The sequence below is a fragment of the Macaca nemestrina genome, chromosome 2 (assembly GCF_043159975.1).
Source record: "Macaca nemestrina isolate mMacNem1 chromosome 2, mMacNem.hap1, whole genome shotgun sequence".
Classification (NCBI taxonomy): Eukaryota; Metazoa; Chordata; class Mammalia; order Primates; family Cercopithecidae; genus Macaca; species Macaca nemestrina.
The window spans coordinates 122375305-122403111 of NC_092126.1; the positions used below are offsets into that span (position 1 = coordinate 122375305).

The 27807-nt window shown below is 35.8% G+C and overlaps 1 protein-coding gene across 11 annotated transcripts in view; it reads right to left on the reverse strand.

The window, feature by feature from the left end:
- CFAP20DC (CFAP20 domain containing) overlaps nucleotides 1–27807 on the reverse strand; it is a 297123-nt gene that overhangs the window by 80582 nt on the left and 188734 nt on the right. For all 11 annotated transcript variants that reach the window (XR_011620118.1, XM_011743543.3, XM_024793263.2 and 8 more), the window contains 5 exons: nucleotides 27387–27549; nucleotides 25882–26001; nucleotides 24644–24766; nucleotides 21630–21964; nucleotides 6129–6506 (listed from right to left, as the gene is read on the reverse strand). Coding sequence is in view for 10 of the 11 variants with exons in the window: in XM_011743543.3 (XP_011741845.2) it covers nucleotides 6129–6506; nucleotides 21630–21964; nucleotides 24644–24766; nucleotides 25882–26001; nucleotides 27387–27549 (1119 nt within the window). In the remaining variant the exon portion in view is untranslated. The remainder of the gene's footprint in view (nucleotides 1–6128; nucleotides 6507–21629; nucleotides 21965–24643; nucleotides 24767–25881; nucleotides 26002–27386; nucleotides 27550–27807) is intronic.

Sequence of the window (27807 nt, forward strand, 5' to 3'; positions counted from 1 at the left end):
GTATTGTTGGAAAAACAGTTGCAAATGGCACATTTGAGTGGCAAATGGGAAGAGAGACAGATGGCTTCAACAAAGAGTATTATATACCCTAGAAAAGGCAGAATTTTATATAATGAAACAATGCTTTAAAAATACTAAAATAATTTACAAATTCATTTTTTCTCTAAGTTTATAGAGCACAAATTGCAGAGACTTTTTATTACTTTAAAAAATGTGATGATAGATTTTCTCCAATACTGAGTTCAAATATATCAGGGCAGAAATGAAACTAATTCTTTTACATTATCCAAAGGAAATAGCTTGATAATTAAAGGGAAAAATGTTCTCACACTATTCTATGGCCTAAAATATATTCAAAAGTGTCCTTCCATAATTCAGTTTTGATTTTCAAAAATGGAGATGTGAAGGTTGAAGTCAAAAGTTACATGGCTCATTTTACAATTCTTTTCCTATTAAAAGTCATGTCTCTTTTTTTCCTAAAGAGAATACCTGAATTTATAATTGGTAGCATATTTGGTCTTTCTTATGAAACTAAGCATTCTTCAGTAAGCTCAAACGTTTTCTGGAGCTACAAAGCCTGTTACATAAGTCTTTTGTTTGTTTGTTTAAAGAAACACATAATGACATTTGCCAGTTTAAAATGATTCGTTCAAAATTGTTTGAATACAGTTATACGTGGGAAAATGTTTAATTACCAGCTATCTACATGGTTGCAATATTACCCAGAGGGTTGTACTTCTTTCTTAATTAAAAATATTTGAACCTAATAATAGATAACTCTATTAAAATATGAATAAAACATTGCAAGAACAAGTTTACCAAGCAGTTAGCAAATCATTTTCAGTAAGCATTCCTTAAGAATTACTAGTACTCTTCCATATCACGGGATTAGGACAGTTCTCTTGTATCTCCTTTTGTAAGAGTCTTATTTTCCTTTGTCTTCAAGTTGCTTCACATTGGCACTTTGCAAGAGCACAGATTTTCAATGGGATGTCTACTTACAATTCCTGATTGCAGTACCTTGATTGCTAAGTTGACGGCTAAGTTCCTTCCACGGTCTTTCACAGTACTTATCATGGTTTATAATTAATTCACGAACAATTTGTTTATGTCTACCTCCCAACAGACATGAGGAAAGAGGCCTTATCTGTCTTAGTCAACTGTTACATGTCTAGCACCTGGGAGAATATCTGGCCTGGTAGGTGCTCAATAGAAAAGGAGATGTTCTTACTTATCCAGAAGTAGAGCCAAAAGAGCTGTATTCCATCATCTAGAGGGCCTTTATTTTAGAGACACAGCTTAGGTGATAGAAATCACCAACATGTTAGTGCTCTAAATATATGAACTACAATGCTAGCCAGCAAAGATGATTTTGTACCTACATTCATAGTAATATTAGAAAGACTTCTAGCCCCACAATCTTTCTCAAAATTTTCTTCTTGCATCAAGGACATTTCCTATGACTCACACTAATAGTATCCTTCTAGGCCTGACTGGACTTATGATGTCTGTGTTAGAGTTCAATATCAGAGCTACAATAGTCAAAGCATTAAATCTTAACTACCATGAAATAAAGAAAAACTTCCATTCAAATTAAGTCCATTTGTGGGGGAAATCAGGCAAGAAAAAAGAAATAACAGGCATCCAGACTGGAAAGGAAGAAGTAACCTATCTCTATTTGCAATGACATGATCTTGCATATAGACACACCACATGAAATTAAAAAAAAAAAAAAACTACTAGAAGTAATAAATTCACCAAGGTTTCAAGATACAAAATCAACATACAAAAATCAATTGTATTTCTATACATTAGCAATGAACAAATCAAAATAAAATTAAGAAAACAATTCCATTCACCATAGCATCAAAAAGAATAAAACACTTAGAAATAAAAGATGGCAATATTTCCCAAACTGATCTACAGATTCAGTGCAATCCTTACCAAAATCCCAGCTGCCTTTTTCACAGAAATTGACAAGGTGATCCTCAAATTCATGTGGAAATGCAAGGGACCCAGCATAGCAAAAACAATGAAGAAAAGGAAGAGCAAAGTGGAAGGATTCACATTTCTTGATTTCAAAGCTTACTATAGAGCTACAGTAATCAAGACAGTGTGGTATTGGCATATGAATAGGTATATAGATCAATGGAATAGAATTGGGAGACCAGAAAAACAACTCTTACATGCACGGTCAATTTAATGGGGAAAACATAGTCATTTCAAAAAATGGTTCTGGGACAACTGGATATTTATGCAAAAAAAAAGAAAAAAAAATAGGTGGACCCATCCCCCAACACCACATATGAAAAATTAGATCAAAATAGATCATAGAAATAAACTTAAAAGCTAAAGTTATAAAATGCTTAGAAGAAAACACAGGAATAAATCTTTGTGGCCTTGGATTAGGCAGTTGTTTCATAGCTACAATACCAAGTGCACAAGCAACAGAAGAAAAAAAAATAGGTAAACTGAATTTCATCAAAATTAAAAACTTTTGTGCTTCAAAAGACATCATAAAGAAATGCATAGAAAACCCACAGAATAAAAGAAAATACCTGCAAATCATATATCTAATAAGGGACTTTTATCTAAAATAAATATAAAGAACTCCTACAACTGAACAATAAAAAGACAACCCAATTTAAAAATAGGCAAAGGATTTGAATATGCATTTCTCCAAAAGAGATATGCAAATGGCTAATGAGCACATGAGAAGATGCTCAACATCATTAGTCATGAGGGAAATGGATATCAAAATTACAGTAAGATACCACTTCACACCCACTAGAAAGGCCTTAATGTAAAAAAGAGACAAGAAACATTGACTAGGACATGGAGACACTGGAACCCTTGTGCATTCCTGGTTAAATGGTGCAGCTGCTTTGGAGAAAGTTTGGCATTTCCTCAAAAGTTAAACATAGAGTTCCCTATGACCCAGAAATTCCACTCCTAGGTGTATATACTCAAGAGTATTGAAAACATATACCCAGGTGAAAACTTGCACACAAATGTTCATAACAGTATCATTCATAACTGCCAAAAAGTAGACACCACTCAGATGTCCATCAACTGATAAATGAATAAACAAATATGGCATATCCATACCATGGGTTCAGGTATAAAAAGGAATGAAGTGATGCAACATGGATGAACCTTGAAAACAGTATGCTAAATGAAAGCGGTCATACACAAAAGGCCACATATTATATGATTCTATTTATATGAAATGTCCAGAATAGGCAAATCCATACAGACAAAAAATAAATTAGTGGTTGTCAAGAGTTTATGGGGAGGAGTAATGGGGAGTAACTACTACTGGGTATGGGGCTTCTTTTGGGATGCTGAAAATGATCTAAAATTAGATAGTGGTGATGGTTGCACAACTCTGTGAACACACTAAAAACCAGTGAATTGTACACTTTAAGAGGATGAATTCTATGTTGTGTGAATTTAGTCTCAATAAAGTAGTTATTTTTAAAAAGTCACCCCATGGGTCTCTGGGATCTGGGGAAAAATCCCTTTGTGAGTTAGTAAGCATACAGCACTCTGAGGAAACTCATTTTCATAGATTCTTAGCTGCAAATACCAAGTGGAGAAAATGCTGTTGTCTAAAAGGTGTCTATGGAAGAACACTCCATTCTCATTGTAAATTTGCTTTGAAATGAGGCGCACTGCTTTATGACTTCAATTATTTTGTATCCTGTTAAACTAAGATGATCACATTCACAAATGTGAGCCATAGATGGTAATGATCATGTGGGCCGAGACACAACTTTTTTTTTTTTTTTTTTTTTTGGGACAAGGTCTTGCCTGTCATCCAGGCTGGAGTGTAGTGGTGTGATCATGGCTCAGTGCAGCCTTGAACTCCCGGGCTCAAAAATTCCTCCTATCTCAGCCTTCCAAGTAGCTGGGACTACAGGTGCATATCATCATGTGAAAAAAAAATTTTTTTCTTTTTTTTTTTTTTTTTGTAGAGAAGAGGTCTTACTCTGTTGACCAGGCTGTCTCCAACTCCTGGGCTCCAGTGATCCTCCTGCCTCAGCTGCCCAAAGTGCTGGGATTACAGGTGTCAGCCACCACACCCAGCTGAGACACAACATTTTATTGGTCTGAGTTTTGATACTGAGTTCAAACTTCTCTGCACGTATGGGAAGCAAGGCCTTTATACCTTTAACCCCTCAAAGATTAAGTTCCTTCCCCTTCTTCATCCCTTTGAAATGATTGCTCTGAGTCAGTCTCCTTAATGTAAAAAGGAATGAGTATTCTCATAGTGTTCTTTTGAGGAAGAAGAGACATACCAGGCTTGTGCTTTGTGGGTTCTGGAAACTGTCTTATCAGAAAAGCCTCTTAAATGAAGATAACAGGTGAGAGTAAGTCCCTGGCTCTTCCTCCAAACTTTGGTCTCTTTGTTCCTTTTATTATTTCCTGGTATTATTAGAGAGAACTATTTTTTAGGTAGTGTACTTTGTTGAGTACTTCAAGTTCATTTGTGCCTGAAGTTTCCAAACTTATCTTTGTGCACTGGTTCTACTTCTACAGAAAAAATAAAAAGATCGAAAATTATTAAGTTTTTGGATATACAGGATGACAGACTCTATCTAATAGAAGGTAGCGGACAAGAAATTAGGGAGGAACCTAAGTGGAATGCTTCTCAAAGACTTGCTTTGTTTCTGTTTTTGGCAGCCCAGTATTGGCTGCAGTCAAGTGAAACAGTACCATAGAATAAATCTATAAGGCTAGTCTATTAGCTACACTCAAATTCATTAGCATAACCAAAGGAAAAAAATTACAATTAGGTGGATCAAGAACGTTTGTTTTACAAAAGTTTTCAAAAATGAAAAACATGCAAAAAATTACTGACAACTTTCATCCTAAATCACCACAAAGCAAATACATTTTCACTAGATTAAGTGATTTACTATTTTCTCATGTACACAAACACATACAAAGACAAGCGCACACATGCATGTGATCGAAAAAGAGGAACACATTTCAGTTCTATCTTTGGATGTTTCTTGACAGAGGCATCAGTTCTACAAGACTTAAGCCATGTTTATGCCGCATAGCAGGCTGGATATGGGCAACAGTTCTAGAGTCAGTATCTAGATTCAAGTTGTCCCTCCTCAACTAACTAGCTGTTGTCCTTGAACAAACTGCATAACCATTCTAAACTTAAGTTTCCTCATCTGAAAATGATGTGCGAATAATGGCCGCCCTTATCTTGCAGGGTTGCTGTGAGGATTAAGTGGAGTACTTCATGGAACAGGGCTTGGCACAGTGACTGGCACATGATCAATGTTCACAAAATATTAGCCACTTCTATTTTGCTGATGATAGTGATGAATATATCTACTACCTATGCCAGGTAACAATTAATCCACTCTAACTTGCTTAGAACATAATTGAACCAAAACTTTACAATGCAACACCCACAGAATATTTAGGACATGAAACATAAAGAAAATCTTTAATGTTTTAAAAAATGGAATATACCTGTCCTTTGTTCTGCATAGCCTCATTTGTTTTCTAGTTTCTAAGTGCAGCTTATAGGGGAATTGAAGGAAGAAAAGTACTAATATAGGAAGGAAAAACTCAATCTGATGGACACGAATACAGCCACCAAACTAGCTGAGGGATTTATTCGATGACACTGCTTTACTGTTAACCTTCACTCATATCATTTATTATTTGGGGAACTGCTGTAGAGAGACCAGAAAGTGAATAGAATAATGATGTTTTTACGGCTCCTAATGTAGATTGTTATTGAAAATTTGTCAATTTTACTGGCAAGCTTTTCGCTGAAAAATAAGATCATCATTTATAATTTGCAGGCAGGGATAACTACAAATTATGGGAAGTAACTAGAAAATAAAATAACTGCTATGATGAAAATTACATAATTATCTTTCTCATTAAAAACATGAGGTATTCTATTATCCTTGGGATGTGCAGTAGACTCTTTAACAGCTGCTGTTACCAAACTAAAACACATCAGAATAAGAAAGAAAATACAATACTGATCACCCAAATGATGAAAAAGAGATACTGCTAAAAACATGTGTGCAACAGAACGGAACACAGCAGGATGCATTGCCAGCATCTGTAAACCACACGGAACCACTTACAGATGCTTCGGGGATCGAGCTCAGCCTTTCCCCTGAGATTTCTTTCAGGGAGGTTTTGTTTAGTGAAGCTGGCACTTGCTGGGCTGGTAGGTCCTTCGCTTTGATTACAGGGTCTGGAGTTTTCTGACAAGATCCACACCTTCTTCCAGTTGGAGAAAAGCATGTTGTAGGCAACAAACTCATTTGAAAGTTGTTTCTATCTATTTGCTCTGCCGAGGAATCCTGGCTTTCTGTTGCTCCTGCTTCTGTGTAGGCGCTCTTTAGATATTCCTTACTTGTCCGCTTTGCAGCCTCCCCCAGCAGGCTCTCTGATGTTAACTGAGTTAACTCCGAAGGACCAGTTGTTGGGCCTCGAGAACCCTGGATACTGTGGTCACCCTATGTTGGGGAACAAAGTAAAAATCATTTTGAGCAGAAATTTGCAGTGAATAAGTTACTGAGTACAAGTTCTTAATAAATTCATATTTTCTATGAATAAAGCAAAAGCACGTATATGTAGATTTTACTTTAATCAGCAAAGAAAAACATGAGTAACTAAAAGTAGCAATGCAAATAGGTATAAACCATTTGCTAAAATGTCCTGCTATACAGTAGTTGGTCTGGATAAGGCATATTTTTTACTCATGAATAACAAGAGAACATTTAAGAAGTAAAAATGTCTAAAAGAAGAGAATCCAGAGCAAGTCATCTAAAACATCTAAGAATCCTATACTTTGACTTTCTGATAAGTTAACTCCATGGAAAAAGAAATAACTAGAACTTACGGTATTTAGCCTACTTAAGCAGAGAAATGGTACTCTATTAATAAATACAAGTGGGCCTAGGGAAGCATTTTTACCTTATTGTAGGGCAGTTTTGTTTTTCAAGAGCAATAGATAATGGAACATGTTTTATAAAGTATTTTTCTTACTGAAAATTTTAGTTTTAGAAAGGTATTTTTCCACAAAATGTGAACTTCATTAAATATAAATACTTGGAAAGCTGACAATGAAAGCTACAATAATTTTACAAGTCCATAGTTCTGTGATTATCCATAGAAATGCAAAAGTTTAAATTTAAAAAATCTGATAAAGGAAGAATTACAAACATGAAATCAATGGTAATGAAAGTAGATAATGAAAATGAGAAATGTAGTGCTATTTCAATTGATAGATTTTTATGTTATAAAATAATACATTTAAACTGTGTGATCACTGCATGTACTTGTCATGGTAGATTCTTCCAATTTGACTAATTTATTTAAATATATATGGTGGGGCACAGTGGCTCATGCCTGTAATCCCAGCACTTTGGGAGGCCAAGGCAGGTGGATCACCTGAGGTTGGGAGTTCGAGACCAGCCTAACAAACATGGAGAAACCCCGTCTCTACTAAAAAAAATACAAAATTAGCCGGGTGTGGTGATGCATGCCTGTAATCCCAGCCACTCGGGAGGCTGAGGCAGGAGAATCGCTTGAACCCGGGAGGCGGAGGTTGCAGTGAGGCGAGATCGCACCACTGTACCCCAGCCTGGGCAACAAGAGCGAAACTCCATCTAAAAACAAACAAACAAACAAACAAAAAACAACCAACCAAACAAAAAATATAATAAATGGATGTGAAATGATAAACTTAGAATAGAGAAAAAACAAAAAAGCAGAGAACATTTTGAAGACATTATTTGGTGTCTAACAATGCGTATCTTAACATTCAGTTTCAGTAAGCTATTCCTTCACCCTTCAATTTATAGACATACAGAACCCAGCATCTAGTTATTTCTAAGGGTTGGCATTTTAAAAACAAATATTTGGGTGACTGATTGGACTGTTCAATTTCTTCCTGAATGTTTGACCATCATACACACTCAACATAATGATTACAATCTCTGGTGAAATCTTCCTTACAGAAGTGAAGCATGGGTAAAAGTGAGAGAGTTTGCTCTCGGTTGGGCAAGGGACAAGGGAGAGATCTACAAAAGCTTTTAATTACAGGGGATCTAGCTTATTCACTATTCTGTCTTCCTTTCTTCCTCATCACGGGCCAAGTTCATCTAGGTGCTACAGATGCTTGGAGTGTAATGATAGACCAGAACATAATCCCTGCCATCCAGGGACTGTATTCTGAAGGCAAAGAGGAGTCACTGTGTGAAGCAAGGGAATGTCACAATGACACACAATAGAAGGCATGGGTACATGTTTATGGCTACTGTTTGTAGAGTGTCTGGGTTGGCTTGTGGAGACAGTAGAACTGGAGGCCAATCAGTAGACTATTGTATTGTTGTTATTAGGATTATTGAGGTGCCTGAATTAAGGCAATGGCAGTGATGATAGAGAAGCTGGACTGGTTTGAGAATTCAAGTCAGTATGTCAAAGGCAAAGTACGTCATACTGAGTAATTCTTGCAGTCTCTTACACAGAGTATGAGATCCCTAACCCCTGCCCTTTTATATTTTTTTCTTCTTGTGAAATGTAGTTGAGATTAGCAGACAACTGTGCTCTCAAGAAAGTTCCAAGGTTGGACTTCAAAAAGCTCCAGGAAATTAAAAGATAAAAATAAAAAATATAAACTTTATTTCTCAACATAAGTTCCACCAAGGTCAAGTCACTTTTGTAAGCCATGATGCTAGCCATTTAGTCCATCCCTAAGAAACTGAGGATGTTGGGAATATAACCACGCCAATGCAGTCTTTTTTAATATTATTAACTGAAAAAAAGGGTGCCTCTTAAAGATTTTTAAGATTATAAAACAAAAAGGAGTCAGAAGGAGCCAAATCAGGGTTATAAAGTGGATACTTAATAATTTCCCAACAAAACTCTTGCAAAATTGACCTTTTTGGATGAAAGGAGTGAGCAGGAGCATTGTCGTGGTGGAGAAAGACTGTGGGGAAGCTTTTGTGGGTGTTTTTCAGCCAAAGCTTCGGCTAACTTTCTCAACCCACTCTTATAATAAGCAGATGTTCTTGTTCTTTCACCCTCCAAAAAGTCAACAAGCAAAATGCCTTGAGCAATGCCCAAAACCATTGCCATGACCTTTGCTGCTGACTGGTCCACTTGTGCTTTGACTGGGCCACTCCCACCTCTTGGTAGCTATTGCTCTGATTGTGCTTTGTCTTCAGGATCATAGTGGTAAAGCCATGTTTCTTCTCCTGTTACAATTCTTCAATGAAATGCTTCAGGATCTTGATCCCACTTGTTTAAAATTTCCATTGAAAGCTCCGCTCTTGTCTGCAGGTGATCTGGGCACAATGGTTTTGGCACCCATTGAGTGGATTGCTTAACTTTAATTTTTCAGTCAGAATTATGTAAGCTGAACTAATTGAGATGTCAGTGGTGTTGTCTATTGTTTCTGCTGTTAGTCTTCATCCTCTTCAATTAGGGCATGAATAAAATTATTTTTTCCTCACAAATTGATGTGGATGGCCTGCCATTGAGGGCTTCATCTTTAACATTGTTTCATCCCTTCTTGAAACAAGTTTGTAAACTGCTGATTTCTTTGGGGGCATTGTCCTCATAAGCTTTTTGCAAGGCAACAATGATTTTACCATTCTTCCATCCAAGTTTCACCATAAATTTGATGTCGGTTTTTGCTTCAATTTTAGCAGAATTCATATTGCTCTGAAAAGGGATTTTTTTCAAACTGATGTCTTATCCTTCCTTAGTGCTCCAAACTAGATTCTGTTCAGACATGTTATAATAAGTTAGTACAAGTTTATTTTGGTGCATTTTTAAAAAATCAATGTATAGTTTTCTCATAATAGGCATTTTCCATTAACTTTTTGAAGTCCTCTCGTACACTTGGGTCTTAAAACCTCTTACAAGAGGTTTTACATTCTCATCAACAATGGGAATGTAAACTAGTACAACCACTATGGAAAACAGTGTGGAGATTCCTTAAAGAGCTAAAAGCAGAACTATCATTTGATCTAGCAATTCCACTACTGGGTATCTACCCAGAGGAAAATAAGTCATTACACAAAAAAGATACTTGCACACGCATGTTTATAGCAGCATGATTCACAACTGCAAAAATGTGTAACCAGCCCAAATGCCCATCAATCAACGAGTGGATAAAGAAAATGTGATATATATGTATGTGTATATATATGTATATATACATATACACACACACACCATGGGATACCACTCAGACATAAAAAGGAACAAAATAATGGCATTTGCAGCAACTTGGATGGAATTGGAGACCATTATTTTAAGTGAAGTAACTCAAGAATGGAAAGTCAAATATTGTATGCTCTCACTCATAAGTGGGAACTAAACTATGAGAGTGCAAAGGCATAAGAATAATACAATGGACTTTGGGGACTCAGGGGAAAGGGTGAGAAGGGTGTGAAGGATAAAAGACTACACATTGTGTACAGTGCACACTGCTCAGGTGATGGGCGCACCAAAACCTCAGAAATCACCACTAAAGAACTTTATCATGTAACCAAACACCGCCTGTTCCCCAAAAACCTATTGAAATAAATAACGAGGAATGACTATAGAAAATGGAATGACTACAGGAAAAAAACTTCAAAATAAAGTAGAGATTTTCCTGTTAAAAATATAATACTGAAATATCTAAAGGAGTAAATTAAAATAATCAATAATACTAAAAAACACCCCTCTCCTAACAAATAGTGTACCTACAGTACACTAAGGATGAGAACTGTATTGTTAAGGATCTTTTATAAACATTTCTTCTTGGTACTCATCCTGGGCATACATTTTCTTTGTCTACACTAGCTTTATCTTCTGACACACACACACACATTTATAACTGATGGAGAAACTTATCTTTCAGTGTTCCAGATAGGGTAAAGAAAAGATGGTGATTGGGTGCCAATCTGTGGGCCCTTGCTTTGTGGCCCAAGTGAAAAAATAAGACAGGTGAAAATATTTCTGCAAATGCAACAGTCCCTGCATGACCTCAGCTGCAGGCCCTGGGCAACCCTCTCTGCTGTAGGCCACTTATGGGGTGAGTTTGTCCTTCCCCACCAGTCTGGGCACCCTAGGATGTTCATATGGTTGAAGAACTCTGCCTTCAGGCAGAAAACTTGAAAGACTGTCAGAGCTACCTGAAAAAAATGCCCAGTGTTCTAAATCACTAGGTAATAAAGTGGTGACTCTTGCAATTTTTTTTTTCATAGAGATAAAGAATAAAAGTTTAGTCTTGTCTACAGAAAAAGGTAAACAAAAAATAGAGTAAACACCTCCCAAGTCCTAGTTCTGAGATGGTATTGGTAGAACTAGCATATATGTTTTTTAATTTGGTCTGGTAGCGAGACAGGGCTATGTCTTCTCTAATTTTTTAAAACATTGCAGTTTATTTTCCTGTAATTGTCATATACAATTGGCAGTGGGATTTCTGTGATCAAAAGATCCTCTACTCATTCATTTCCATCATAAAAAATGAAGACATGTTATTTTGTATATGACATAGGTAGAAACTGGAAGTGTTTTCAGTATACATTAATTCAATAGCTATTTATTAAGCTCCTACTCTGTGTGAGGCAATTTTTAGACACTATACAAGATATATAGGTAAGAAGGACAGGGGCACTCCTTCAAGAGGTATAAAGTCTAACAGAGAAATAATACCTAAAAAGTAATAACATCATAAGGTAGAAGATAGTAGATGTCATTTTAGGAATTTCAGATGTACCATTTTGGGAATTTAGAGGGCTGCATGGAAAACTAGATGTTTGCCACATCATTCAGAAAACACCTTAAAACCAGTGCATTTGGTAAGAAGTGTATTTTCCCATCTGCGGTGGGTCAGAGTACAGCCTTTTCTTCCTTCTAGCAGTTTACTCAGGTGGAAAGCATTTCTCTTTGCTTGGCATGAGCAGTGATTATATACATAGAAATATTCATGAGTATGTACATGGACATTCATCTTACATTTTTCCTAAGATATACTCTGGTTTGGAGATCAGCCGAGAAGCAGATGGATTTAGCTGTGTACCCTGGTGAGCATTCTCCTGGTTACACTGCATTTCCACAGTAACACATTTCCATGCTATTTTAAATATATGGAAAGAACAAATAACTGGAGAATCTGGACAGGGTACAAAGGCTTGTTTGCCCTGGCTGCCCTAGAACTACTTATTCTGGTTTCAGATTCCGAAAGAGAAACTGGGATGAATGAGAAAGGCAAGATGACATAGGAGACTAAATTTGAGTAGTGTTTTGATTTGCATTGGGTCAGCTTCTCATTTAGAGAAGAAATATATGGAGAATTTTTAAAAAGTACAGTATTTATTAGGAGTGGGTGCACTGGCAAAACCCTATTCCTCTCTTTGCATTGTTATAAGAAGAAGAGGCATGCTTTTGCCTCTTTAATAAGGTAGAGATGATGTTTATTGATTTCACGTGTGTAATTCATTTGGGCTCAACATGTTCTGGGATGAATTTTTTTCTATATAACATATAAATCTGTTATGTGCATGAGAAGTTAGTGTACCATGATTTGGTTGAAAAATAACCACTTTTCTCCTTTTAGTTTATCATTTAGCTACTGAAAACCTGTACAGCAATTGAATATAATTTGTCAGAGTAGCAAAGAAGTTGTCATGCCATTTTCACATTCCAATCATCTGTTCATCTGTTTCTCAGAAGAACAAATACAAAATCCTTTTGATTTAACTTAATATATATTTTTTTAAAGTCCCAAATCTCTTGAACCATTTGTCTTCTGGGCTCAGAAACATTTGTTTGTTAAATATTCAATCACGCCCCAGTGCCAGGAACATCAATAGAGTTTGCCTGATTAACTGTAGCACAGCATATGTACGCCGAAGATGAGAATGATTTCCCCAAGGAGCCAGCACTTCCTCTACCGAACTACATTTCTTAAAAGGACATGCAGATGGGCATTTGGACAATAATTTCTGGCTACACAAAATGGATTGCTCTTGCTGAGTCGTAATTTTAAAAAGATAATTTTAATGACTCTTGAGGGCCACCTACTTGGAGCAGATGGGACCCAGTCTCTTTGTACCACAACTTTAATGTTGAGTGAATCAGAATAGAACTCTATTTTAGCCTTTGTAAAAGTGGATGATCCTATTTATTTATATTTCAATGGAGTTTTAAATTCAATCCACCATGAAAAAAATCTTATATAATAGTCTTAAAAGTTCTGTAATAAAACACATCTGCAATATTCAAAACATACTTTTAATAGTAGTTTTGAATTTGTAATTGAGATTGAGTCAGCAGGAGTTTTTAGTTTTGTCTATCATGTTAGTAACTAAGTGTGTGGATTGATAGCACCTTTTAGTTGAACAACAACATTAGCAAACAACAGAGCTAGTATAGGTATACTGTTGTCGACTAAAGAGCACAGTTATTTGCATAAATTCAACTAAAGATAGTCCTAACAGAATGAAAAAAATAATTTCTTCTCTGATGATAACAAGACTGGCAATTCAAATGTATCTTAAATGTTTTCATAACAACCATTCCCAAGAAGTACTTGTGCTTCTACTTGAATTTTGTGGCAAATGATGAAAGTAATACAATTTCCTCTGGGTGACAAAGATAAGTGATAGTTGTGTCTTATAATACATTTTATGAGTCTGTAAACAAATAAAATAAAAGGAAGACACCACAGTTTTAAACAAGTAACTAACCTGCAGCATGCCTGATATTAAGAAGGTTTGGCCAAATTATTTTCGTGACATCTTTACCTGTAGCAAATGATACTTTACAGACAAATCACAGCATAAGTTACAGGTACTGTGTGGGAAGGGCACAATCATCGTATGAATATTTTGGGAAAATGATTAGGCTTTTCTAATTTTTCAAGGCAAAACATATTTTTCTGTAAGTTAGACTTCATGTTCTTTTAACTGACAACACTTTAAAGATTTCTTGTGAAAACTACTATCTACAAGCAAATGCTTATCTGCAAGATGTCTATCATTTAGCAAAAATGGTGGAATATTAGATTGCAAATAGACAAGCATTTTTAAAATTATACTTTAAGTACTAGGGTACATGTGCACAACGTGCAGATTTGTTACATATGTATACATGTGCCATGTTGGTGTGCTGCACCAATTAACTCATCATTTATATTAGGTATATCTCCTAATGCTATCCCTCCTCTCTCCCCTCTCCCCACAATAAGCCCCGGTGTGTGATGTTCCCCTTCCTGTGTCCAAGTGATCTCATTGTTCAATTCCCACCTATGAGTGAGAACATGTGGTGTTTGGTTTTCTGTTCTTGCGATAGCTTGCTGAGAATGATGGTTTCCAGCTGCATCCATGTCCCTACAAAGGACACAAACTCATCCTTTTTTATCCTTTTATATGGCTGCATAGTATGCCGTGGTGTATATGTGCCAATTTTCTTAATCCAGTCTGTCACTGATGGACATTTGGGTTGATTCCAAGTCTTTGCTATTGTGAATAGTGCTGCAATAAACATACATGTGCATGTGTCTTTATAGCAGCATGATTTATAATCCTTTGGGTATATCCCCAGTAATGGGATGGCTGTGTCAAATGGTATTTCTAGTTCTAGATCCTTGAGGAATCGCCACACTGTTTTCCACAATGGTTGAGCTAGTTTACAGTCCCACCAACAGTGTAAAAGTGTTCCTATTTCTCCACGTCCTCTCCAGCACCTGTTGTTTCCTGATTTTTTAATGATTGCCATTCTAACTGGTGTGAGATGGTATCTCATTGTGGTTTTGATGTGCATTTCTCTGATGGCAAGTGATGATGAGCATTTTTTCATGTGTCTGTTGGCTGTATGAATGTCTTCTTTTGAGAAGTGTCTGTTCATATCCTTTGCTCACTTTTTGATGGGGTTGTTTGTTTTTTTCTTGTAAATTTGTTTGAGTTCTTTGTAGGTTCTGGATATTAGCCCTTTGTCAGATGAGTAGATTGCAAAAATTTTATCCCATTCTGTAGGTTGCCTGTTCACTTTGATGGTAGTTTCTTTTGCTGTGCAGAAGCTCTTTAGTTTAATTAGATCCCATTTGTCAATTTTGGCTTTTGTTGCCGTTGCTTTTGGTGTTTTAGACATGAAGTCCTTGTCCATGCCTATGTCCTGAATGGTATTACCTAGGTTTTCTTCCAGGGTTTTTATGGTTTTAGGTCTAACATTTAAGTCTCTAATCCATCTTGAATTAATTTTTGTATAAGGGGTAAGGAAAGGATCCAGTTTCAGCTTTCTACTTATGGCTAGCCAATTTTCTCAGCACCATTTATTAAATAGGGAATCCTTTCCCCATTGCTTGTTTTTGTCAGGTTTGTCAAAGATCAGATGGCTGTAGATGTGTGGTCTTATTTCTGAGGGCTCTGTTCTGTTCCATTGGTCTATATCTCTGTTTTGGTACCAGTACCATGCTGTTTTGGTTACTGTAGCCTTGTAATATAGTTTGAAGTCAGGTAGCGTGATGCCTCCAGCTTTGTTCTTTTGGCTTAGGATTGTCTTGACAATGCAGGCTCTTTTTTGGTTCCATATGAACTTTAAAGCAGTTTTTTCCAATTCTGTGAAGAAAGTCATTGGTAGCTTAATGGGGATGGCATGGAATCTATAAATTACCTTGAACAGTATGGCCATTTTCACAATATTGATTCTTCCTATCCATGAGCATGGTATGTTCTTCCATTTGTTTGTGTTCTCTTTTATTTCACTGAGCAGAGGTTTGTAGTTCTCCTTGAAGAGGTCCTTTACATCCCTTGTAAGTTGGATTCCTAGGTATTTTATTCTCTTTGAAGCTATTGTGAATGGCTCTCTGTTTGTCTGTTACTGGTGTATAAGAATGCTTGTGATTTTTGCACATTGATTTTGTATCCTGAGACTTTGCTGAAGTTGCTTATCAGCTTAAGGAGATTTTGGGCTGAGACAATGGGGTTTTCTAAATATACAATCATGTCATCTGCAAACAGGAACAATTTGACTTCTTCTTGTCCTAACTGAATACCCTTTATTTCTTTCTCTTGCCTGATTGCCCTAGCCAGAATTTCCAACACTATGTTGAATAGGAGTGGTAAGAGAGGGCATCCCTGTCTTGTGCCAGTTTTCAAAGGGAATGCTTCCAGTTTTTGCCCATTCAGTATGATATTGGCTGTGGGTCTGTCATGAATAGCTCTTATTATTTTGAGATACGTTCCATCAATACCGAATTTATTGAGCGTTTTTAGCATGAAGGGCTGTTGAATTTTGTCAAAGGCCTTTTCTGCATCTATTGAGATAATCATGTGGATGTTGTCTTTGGTTCTGTTTATATGCTGGATTACATTTATTGATTTGCGTATGTTGAACCACCCTTGCATCCCAGGGATGAGGCCCACTTGATCATGGTGGATAAGCTTTTTGATATGCTGTTGGATCCGGTTTGCCAGTATTTTATTGAGAATTTTTGCATCGATATTCATCAGGGATATTGGCCTAAAATTCTCTTTTTTTGTTGTGTCTCTGCCAGGCTTTGGTATCAGGATGATGTTGGCCTCATAAAATGAGTTAGGGAGGATTCCCTTTTTTTCTGTTGGTTAGAATAGTTTCAGAAGGAATGGTACCAGCTCCTCCCTGTACCTCTGGTAGAATTCGGCTGTGAATCCATCTGGTCCTGGACTTTTTTTGGTTGGTAGGCTATTAATTATTGCCTCAATTTCAGAGCCTGCTATTGGTCTATTCAGGGATTCAACTTCTTCCTGGTTTAGTCTTGGGAGAGTGTAAGTGTCCAGGAAATTATCCATGTCTTCTAGGTTTTCTAGTTTATTTGTGTAGAGGTGTTTATAGTATTCTCTGATGGTAGTTTGTATTTCTGTGGGATCGGTGGTGATATCCCCTTTATCATTTTTTATTGCATCTATTTGATTCTTCTCTCTTTTCTTCTTTATTAGTCTTGCTAGTGGTCTGTCAATTTTGTTGATCTTTTCAAAAACCCAGCTCGTAGATTCATTGATTTTTTGGAGGGTTTTCTGTGTCTCTATCTCCTTCAGTTCTGCTCTGATCTTAGTTATTTCTTGCCTTCTGCTAGCTTTTGAATGTGTTTGCTCTTGCTTCTCTAGTTCTTTTAATTGTGATATCAGTTTTAGATCTTTCCAGCTTTCTCTTGTGGGCATTTAGTGCTATAAATTTCCCTCTATACACTGTTTTAAGTGTGTCCCAGAGATTCTGGTATGTTGTATCTTTGTTCTCATCGGTTTCAAAGAACATCTTTACTTCTGCCTTCATTTTGTTATGTACCCAGTAGTCATTCAGGAGCAGGTTGTTCAGTTTCCAAGTAGTTGAGCGGTTTTGATTGAGTTTCTTAGTCCTGAGTTCTAGTTTGATTGCACTGTGGTCTGAGAGACAGTTTGTTATAATTTCTGTTCTTTTATATTTGCTGAGGAGTGCTTTACTTCCAACTATGTGGTCAATTTTGGAATAAGTGCGATGTGGTGCTGAGAAGAATGTATATTCTGTTGATTTGGGGTGGAGAGCTCTGCAGATGTCTATTAGGTCCGCTTAGACAAGCATTTTGTAACCTTCTTCATCTGCCTGTAACAATGCAAAGCCAAGTCACAAGGACCAAGAGACCTGTGACTTTTTCAGAGAAGAGCTTCAACAGATAATAACAAAGACATGTAGATGTGAACAGCCTAAAAAGATTACTCATACAGAGTAAATATTAATTTGCCTGATAGGTATACAGAGTATGTTATGTTCTAACTCACAATACATAGGAATAAAAATGCAAGGCAATATATTCAAAATAGAGTCTTTTCATTTTTTCCCAACACATAAACTAAAATTTAAAAGTATCTAAAGACTACATGGAAATATAAGAAGACCACTGTGGACTAAATACTCCCTTCCACTGTGTGTACATAAGTGTGCGTGAGAAAGCAATTAAAAATCATTACTTGGCCAGACGCGATGGCTCATGCCTATAATCCTAGCAAGTTGGGAGGCTGAGGCAGGCAGATCACAAGGTCAGGAGATCGAGACCATCCTGGCCAACATGGTGAAACCCCGTCTCTACGAAAAATACAAAAATTAGCCAGGCGTGGTGGTGCATGCCTGTAACACCAGCTACTCGAGAGGCTGAAGCAGGAGAAATGCTTGAACCAGGGAGTTGGAGGTTGCAATGAGCAGAGATTGTGCCACTGTACTCCAACCTGGCTACAGGGCGACACTCCATCTCAATAAAAAAAAAAAAAAAAAAAAAAAATCATTACTCAAGCATGCCGGGTGAGTGTTTTATAGTATAATCCAGAAATATTTGGTAACAAAAAGTATATAAAATGAAATAGCTTAACTACTGACTGCTAAGAAAAACTCTTGAAAGCAATGACAACAAGAAAATTGGGAGGGTGGATGAAAACGGCCATTTTAATCTGTTGTTTGTATGCTTTGCAGGCTTCCACAGAGTTAGAAGAGAGAAGATACAAAAGCCTTCTGGCTAATCTGAACACTACAGGTAGTCAGTCCACATAATTCATGTCCAAATATGAATAATTTCGGGGGTCCAAATATTCCAATTTGGACTGTTATACAAGACAAATTACTTGGCCTTGCGAACATCTGCTTCAATATGTGATACACAACCAGAATTCAGGGAAAAAATGGTAGCATTTCTAGGTGAAAACTTGAATTAAGGGAATAATAAAATATTAACATAAGGCTAATGATTTCAAGCTGCAAAACCAGGTGTATACACTAGAAGCCATGATGGGAATAACAACATAAAATACAAAATAGAGACAATAACAGTTGCATGCTTTTGTTTCTTTCAGATGTTGCAATAATATGAAAGGCACTCTATTTTAATAGCTTTCCTAAAAAATTCATTTTACGTGGTAGTCTTGATTTTATAGCTCACTAGGAAATATTGTTTCTGTAGTACATTTTCCAAATAAGAACAACTTCAAAATTATTTGAGTACCAGAAGTATTAGTATATATGGCTGCCTATGGAATAAAATATATGAAAAAGCAAAGAGTAAGGTAAGGTTATATGCAAAAAATTCATACTTTTGAGTCACCAACACTAAGATCTCAAATGTGAATTAATGATTAGCAACTTCAATTACAAAGAAAATGTATTGCTGAAAGCTAATTTTAATTAGCTTTTACTATTGTATGCGTACTTGTCTTCTATCCTAATAATACGATTTGATTTTGTCTAGTTTATATGTTACTGAATACATCTAATTTTCCTTTAGAAATACTCAATGGCCTAACATCAAATAAAGTCTTTTAATTACACATTATAAACTTCAAGCATAATAATATAATTGTTATTCACTTGTCCACCATTATTTACAACTTGACATTAAGTTTTCCTGAAGTATAATTATAGAAAGATAAGGATATAACATTCAAAAATAATGCAATTAATAGTAGGGATGTCTTAATTAACTAAACTGATTTTTCTTCAAAGATTATATGTAAATTAACATTGTAAATATGTAGCCTAATTTCCCATTGATTTATACAATTAATAAATATGAGAAGCTATCCTACAGGAAAAGAAATTACCAAAAGTACAAAAGAAGGAAAAACCCAATTTTGTTAAGAAGGTATCATTACACATGCTAAAACTTGTTTGAATATAGCCTAGCATTTTTGTTGGTCCTATTTTTGTATCTTAGCTTGTATCTTGTTAGTCTCTGTACCAGCAAACCCCAAAGCTTGATAATGTGGCAAGCATCTTCCCTCTCTCCAGCTGCCACTCTTAGTAGGCTTTGACTAAAGGCTGGCGAGTGCCAGTGTTGGCAATGAGATGGTCTCACCACAGACTCTAGCCATATGCTACTGGTCACCTTGGTGGGCATGGCACAGGGGTGACCAGACAGCCCTGCCAGTGAAAGCTTGGGTAATGCATGATAAATTTGTTTTCAATTTTATGTAGCTGTTAATAAATACACGTCTGCGTAATAAACATTGAAGGATGTCAGAGGCAGAGTAGCTACAGCAAAAGAAAGCATTAACTGATATCAAATTAAAATATTCAGAGCTGCTTTCTTCATTTTCCCATGAAGCTCTACTGTTTCTTCTAAAGGCTTAGCCTCTCTATAGATGGAATAGGTAAGTCCTTCATGCAGTGTGTTTAAAGGGTAGGTTACCCATAATACTTCCCTCATAGTTTTCCAGAGAACTACCATTTCCCACCTGCCATGAAATGTCTACTATTAGAGTAATGCTTTTGGGTTAGTAAGAAAGATGGTGCTGTGCATGTGGGAAGGGGATGAGCCTATTCTATCCATAAAATGAACTGAATTAATTAGTCAGTTTAGACCGTGGAAGGATTATCAGCTGGGATGAGGACACTATTAGGTGCTGAAGACAAATGTCCATGTTTTTATAACTTCACGTTATTAAAGGTGAAAGGAACAAATGTGTCCAGCAGCAAAACACTTAAAATGCTAGCATCAAATGTACTATTTATGTATAAAAGGATTTGCAGTAGGTTATGTTTGGTATGACTAATTATTTCATCACACTCAGAAGTAAGAATATTGTGAAAAGAGGATCCTCTATGCACTTTGCTGAAGAAACTCATTAAAAGTTGAAAAAACTCATAATTACTGCTTAAACAATCCCATTATATTCTCAACTGCCTTCCAAGGTTGGTGCTATGGACTTAATCGGTGCCTCACTGTCCAAAAAGGATTCTTAAGCAGCTACAGTTATAAAAATATTTTGTGGGCACATATAAAAATGTTTTCTAGTCATTTCTATAATTTCTATATAGAAAAGCTTTGTACATTTTCACTAACCCTAAAGTTGATTGTATTCTGCTTTTAGAATACATTTTTCCAGAAAGTATGAATGACCATCATTAAAAATAACACTAAAGAAATTCCACGAATAAATGCACTTCATATGGGGAAAAAGTTATCAATGAATTAGGTTTTAAACAAATATTTCCAAACTATATTCAGTTTGATTTGATACATTTTAAAACTTTTTATGAATTTACTAATTTATAGGATATATTTGTATTCTAAATAATTGCAAATAGAAAACCTCCTGTAAGGCAAGTCTCAGCACTAATCCATGATTCATTATCTCAACTTGAATTGGCGCAACTCTTCAAATTCTGGGACCATATGGAAAATAATGAGTCCTAATAGGTCTAAGGTGAAAAGATGGCAGGGCAGTAAGGAAGTCAGAAAACCATCAATTTAGAATGCTTAGCAACTGCAACACAATTTCCCCAGAGATCTAGAACAGTATGTTCTCAGTGTTTTACTGGTCTTGCTATCATAGCACTAAACTGCATATCATTTCTCATTCTGTGATTCAAAGATTAAAATGAAAAAACAGAAAGAAACCCAAAACTGGTTTCTATAATTAAAAATGAAATTGGCTGACTGTTAATTAAAAAAAAAAAAGACAGTAGTTTAAAGTTACCATAACAACCTGATGCAACTGTTGACTGACATGGCAATCTGTTGTATTTTTATAAATAGCAGTTGATTTTCCCTCTTTCATTTCAACTTGTTTTAGTGCTTATTGGAGCTAAGGAAACAACTGTGCTTTCAAGACTACTTCACTTATCAAGCAGTGTACCTCTTCACTGCTGTCGCCGCCGTAAAAGTCATCCTCTGATTGGGTGTCTCTGCTTGTCACACTGTTATCCTCTTTTAGATCCAAAATAAATGAGACCTCCTCTGGGGACATAGTCTGAGTCTTTCCATGAGGTGCTGATCGTGGTCTTGATGAAAAAGTGAAAATGTCCTTTGGAACACTCTGGGATTCCTCTGCCTGCTGGTCATGTTCACTCTCCTTGCTGGCTTCCAGCCACAGGTGTGACGGGTGGCAGGAGTCATCATCCAGAAGTAGAGACTGTCTGCTGGATGCCAGATATGAAACGTGATCAGCATTTTCAGGAAAGATCCACTCATCTGACAGTTGGAAAAGATGACAAAAATTAGAGCAGCACTCCATAAAAGTGTTATTTTTTATGTATTTATTTTTATTTTTTGTTTTTGAGACGGAGTCTTGCTCTGTCGCCCAGGCTGCAGTACAGTCGAGCGATCTCGGCTCACTGCAACCTCCACCTCCCGTGTTCAAGTGATTCTCCTGCCTCAGCCTCCTGAGTAGGTGCGATTACAGGTGCACGCCATCATGCCAGGCTAATTTTTGTATTTTTAGTAGAGATGGGGTTTCACTATGTTGGTCAGGCTGGTCTCGAACTCCTGACCTCGTGACTTGCCTGCCTTGGCCTCCCAAAGTGCCGGGATTACAGGCATGAGCAACCGCGCCCGGCCAAAAGTGTTATTTTAGGCAGGTAGTTAGGCTAAAATTTCCTGTTGTTGAAACAGATTTATCAAATAATGCAAAAGCCAAGCAAGGCAATTTATCGACCATCTTGTAACCTGCTAAACATTCAACCCGTACATCAGTGCCTATAGCTATGGGCAACTCATTTGCATTTCCTCTCCATTTGAGTTGAAACACTGACCAGGAAATTTATAAGTCTGAAATAATTATCACCTGTCTTGCAGCAAGTTCTTTATAAGACAACCTTATTAATTTGACATTCCAGAGGGGGAAAGTCTTCCAAATTTAAGGGATCGAGTTACTAATATCTCCTTTTAACTGCAGGAGGACAGAGGACTTAACCAGCTTCTTTAAAAAAATCTGGTCTTTATTCAGATTACAAATCATGGAGGAGAGGAAAGCATGACAAGGTTGGCAGTCATTTCCACTCTACTCTACTGATTCAAACAGGACAATTCACAGACTAAACCAAGTAGACTTTTCAAGTAATAGTAAATTCACAGAAATATTTGCTAATCCGAGCAGTGGATTCTGCTGGGTGAAAAAGGCCTTTATGTTTACATTTATAAGAGACAATGTTTTGATATAAAAACCTTTTAGCACATTATCATTTTCTTTAAAATACTGTACACTACAGGGAAATACATATTTTATCAAAAACATTTAAAGACTACAATCTTTTATACCACATTGAGATAGAGTTTATAGCTCTATGATCCTGATGAATTGAAAAGGACAGATCTTTATAATGATATCATTGAAAGCATGCTTTCTTCTTTGGATTGACAGTAGGAAAAAGTTGAGCATGTTCTCAATGCAGTCTATTTTTCTTGAAATTTGCTTTTTTTTTTTTTCCAGCTTATTGCATTGGTAAAATCTTGCAGAATCACAACGTAGACATGGTAATTTTACCCCTGATTCTTGAATCGTATTATATTTACGATCACAATAAAAGTAACCAAGAGAGATCTAAGGTTTGCAACTCTAAAGCCTACAATGCAAAAGCAAAAGCAAAAGAACCCACAAAAATCTTTAATAAAAATAACTTTCATGGTACAAATAAAACACAATTGCCTTTATCTGTTTCTTAACTTACAGCTACCATTACATAACATAATTTGCCTGTCAAAAGGGTGATCAATGTATACTTCTTAGAGAAAATCTACTAGGGACAAAGCTTTCATATATTGAGGGATATGAGTCTGTAGGCATATGGCCAATGGCAGGCTGAGTTTAGTTCTTCTGACCACCTTCACAGAGGGCTGCAGGGGCATATGGACCTGAGTCACTGTAGCTTTGGGTCAGTGAACTGAACAGATTCACTGGGCTTCCCTATTTTGGACAGCAAACCCTTTTGCATGGTGCTGGGTACATGGCAGGTGCTTTGTAAGCAAATTAGGTGCTTTACAAATGCTGATAAAGGTTACAAAAGTCAATAGGTTGCATTATGTATATGGATATGTGAAGAAAACAGAGGAAAAGATACCAAGAATCTTCATTATGCACTTAAACAATTTGTATGACCTATTGCCAAACATGTTATCAACTGTCAAAACGTCAAAGTAAAAGGAGTGTTTTACACCAAACTAACTCTAATTATCTCACTGCCACATGCTTTTTATGGAATTTGCAGTTTTACCTCAAGTATTTCCATATCAATTGTAATGAATAATTTGGTGTGTTTTCTTAGAAAAATATGTAAATTACTGTGTAATCACAATATTGCAGCAAACAAGATAAATGCAAGAATGATCACCTAAACATCTAATTAGTTTTTCCACACAGTCAGATTTATGCTAGAGACACTAATTGCACCTAACATTTTAATGAAGGTTTCAACATTGCATAAATAAGACTGACAAACTACAAACAATTTTCATTTATTTTCTTTTTTCCCTTGCTCAAAAACAATTTGCCTTTGTAAAAGTAGTACACACCTGCTAGGCAAGATATGTTGATGGGCTCAATGCTCTCAGCTCAAACCATCTCCATTATAAAGAGGACTGGAGAAATGCAACAATTGATCATCTTTGGGGAGGGTGAGTGTCATGGGAAAACATCAGTTTTAAACTTTCATTCTGAACAGGATGACCCGTGCATTAAAATTTGAAAATAAAAAAATACTCTTTCATACATTAAAGTTTGACATAAAATTGAGGTTAAATAAGGAGATTTACACAAACTTACACATTTTAGCAAATTGGCTGCATCACCACTTTTCAAAATGATGGGATTTGAAATATTTGCCATATTTACCTTTTATTCATTATTAACAGATATGGTGTAATAAAGATGCCAACCTGATTGATCAGGAGACTGGGGTCCTAGCGTGCTGGAGTTCAACAGCCCTGCTTCTTGTTGGGACACAGTGGGGAGGACAGTTGCTGCTTTAACTTCATTCGTGTTATTTCCTGAAGAGTTGCCTTTATTGAGATAAGTATTTTCCATCTGTTACTTTTTTTGAAATTTATAAAAAGTAATTTTAGAAGACTGGTTTACTTTGGTATACTTTACTATTTTATCATTTAAAAGCAAATTAGAGGTAACAATATGAATTACATGCAGTTTTTTTTTCCCAGTAGACTGTTTTAAGTTGCATTTTTATAGAGATTCACCTTAAAATTCTTTGATACTTTTACAGGGATATTTTAGATTTAAGTTTTACAATATGTGATAAAAAGAATGCCAAAACCCATAAAATGTTTAAAGGATCTTATATTATTTTCCTTGGGTTCCACAAGAAATGAAGTGAGTTTTCTTTAAATTATCATTCTTACTAAATGGGACTCTTTTTGGCCAAGCTTTTTTCATCAGTATGTTAAGAAAAAGGATCTAAAGTCATTATTGCAAAATTAATTTTTCTATCTACTCTTTTATAAAAAGCATGAAACCTAGCAGGCTAAATTTCAGCCAACCCCGGAATCTTACATTTTTGAGAAATTATGCTAACAGATGTATACATGATACACTGGGTGGGATTCAGGATAGACTGATATATGTGTACACTTATCTATATATACATGCCTCAAATCCAATATTTAAGGGAATAACTATAATGGCCACTTATTTGTCTAATGCTTTACCAGTTGCAAAGAGTTTAACCTTTAACATATGGTGAAGAATCCAACGGGAGAGACAGCAAATATAAACAATCTGAAAAGGGCCCAATTTAAAAAGACACAAATGAAACATAAAAATTATAATAAAGTTCCAATTTAGTAAAGTCTGCTAGTGGGAATTTGTATCACATTTGGGCCATTTTTTTTCAAAAACAATCATTTAAGTTTATTCAGTCTTTGAGAGTAAAAATAGGAATTCCTTTATTTCTGTGGTACCGTCTATTTAATCCAGCAAATCTCCATTAGGGCTCTAGAGCAATTCTTTTGCAGAAAATTTGATTTCCATAATCCTTGTAGAACAGACATTTATATTTTAAATGGATTGGTTCATAATTCTTTGAAATTTACAACCTGCAGAGAGAGATTCCATTGCCCTGAATAATATACAGATATAAGATAGGATTGAAATAGTGCCATACCGCTGGGTGTCTCTGTCCTTTCTCTGCTGGTACTTTTTAACCGTAATCTTCTTCTGTTATTATTCTTATCTGCTGATGGTTCTTGAGGGGGATGTGGATGCATAATAGGTAGATTGGCTGCTACATTTTCATATCAAAGAACAAAAGCCAGAACAGAAAGTGCTATATGGCTTGAAGTAACTCAGTAAATATAATTATTGCTATAATGAGAATATTCATGTACAATTTTGACATAACCTGAAGATACATCAAAAACACAACTTCATAGAACATAGGCATTTATTTCTATTCCAATATTGGGATCTTATGAGGCTTTCAAAATTACCGGTACACTTTGTTCCGGTAATACAACCTTATAGAGGGCTAAAGTAATTTGACTAATGTTAATCATACAACATGGTATATTTAAAAACATTAAAAAATGAAATTGACAGCCAACACAGAAAAATTACTTCTTCCTTTAAAAGAGGAAGCATAGATAACTATACTTTCAACAAGAGCTTAGAGAGCAGCTTCCAAAAGAGCTCTGGAGAACTGAGGTCAAGCCGAAGAATTTTTAAGCATTATTTAATTTTGCAATAATAATTATCATAACAGCATTTAATATTTCCTGAATGCTTAATTTCTTGGTGCAATATTATGCACTTAACAGGTTTTTCCCCTGAATCCTCACAATGACCCTTTGAGGCACCTGTTGTTTATTATTAGTATTAGTGCCAGTAGTAATGCCATTCCCATTTTACAGAGGAGAAAACTGAGGTTCACAGCATTTAAGAAACTTGATCAAGGACTCACTGACAGGCAGCTAGGACTGGATATCTATTTATCCATTTTCTTATCTCAGTTTCATACTCCACGAGGGAAATTTTCTGTGACAGTGATCATTAATTTGTAAATAATATAAAATGAACTTAAATGTCCTCCCTTTTCAACTCTCACTAAAGTCAGATCAGTAAGGGTAGAAAAAGTGACACGGAATTCTAAGTCTTGGGTTCTGGTCTAAATTCTTTCTAAAGGTTACAAACTGCAAATCACTTTACCTCTTTGCTTGACTTTAAATCTCTATCTGTAAAATGGGACAAAAATCCTTTTTCACTTACAGGGTTTATTTTATTTTTGTTGTATCAGTGAGAGAAAAGAAAGAGTACCTTACAAATGGAAGAGATTAATTAAAAGATAATATCAAGCTAACAACACTTAAAATGCACATGGCATTTCCAAAATATAGTGATAATGGAATGCTATTTTATTTCTGCATCAGTTATCATAAAATAAAATACAGGGTATTATAGCAATTTGAAATAATGGAGAAAACAGAATGATAGATTTCAGAAGCTAATATAAGAATTTCAAATATATTTCAAAATCCACCACCCTTTTCATTGTTAAATGACAATTCTCTAGACTTAAGAACTAGACTTGAATATAACTGCTGATTTATCTTAACAAGAACATTTCTCACTATTTTCACTAGCTATCAATCTTTATGCATGATTCTTTCTTACCATGAATAGGTACAGTCTGCTTTATGTGGTGAATATTTTCTTTATTTCCTTGCTCCTCAGACTCAGGTATCAGCAAGGCTGACATTTCTGTACCATTAACACGCTTCTCTACAGTGGACGGCTGGCATGATCGGTTATTTTTGGACCCAACGGATCTCAATGTCTGTAAAGATAAGGAATTAATCTGCTAATTTTAAAATACAGCAACTACATTTGTTTTCTGTAGAAGCTATATAGAAAACATAATATTTGGACCAACGAAGAGTGAGAAAAAAACTAGAGGAAAAGAGGTTAAGATGTGAGGGAAAGGGAAATTATTATAGGAAATTAGAAATGGAAGGAGGAAAATAATGAGATAAAATAGAAGACATGCAAGTCTCCTAGACACATAAATTAAAATTTGCCTATTTGCTACACTCCA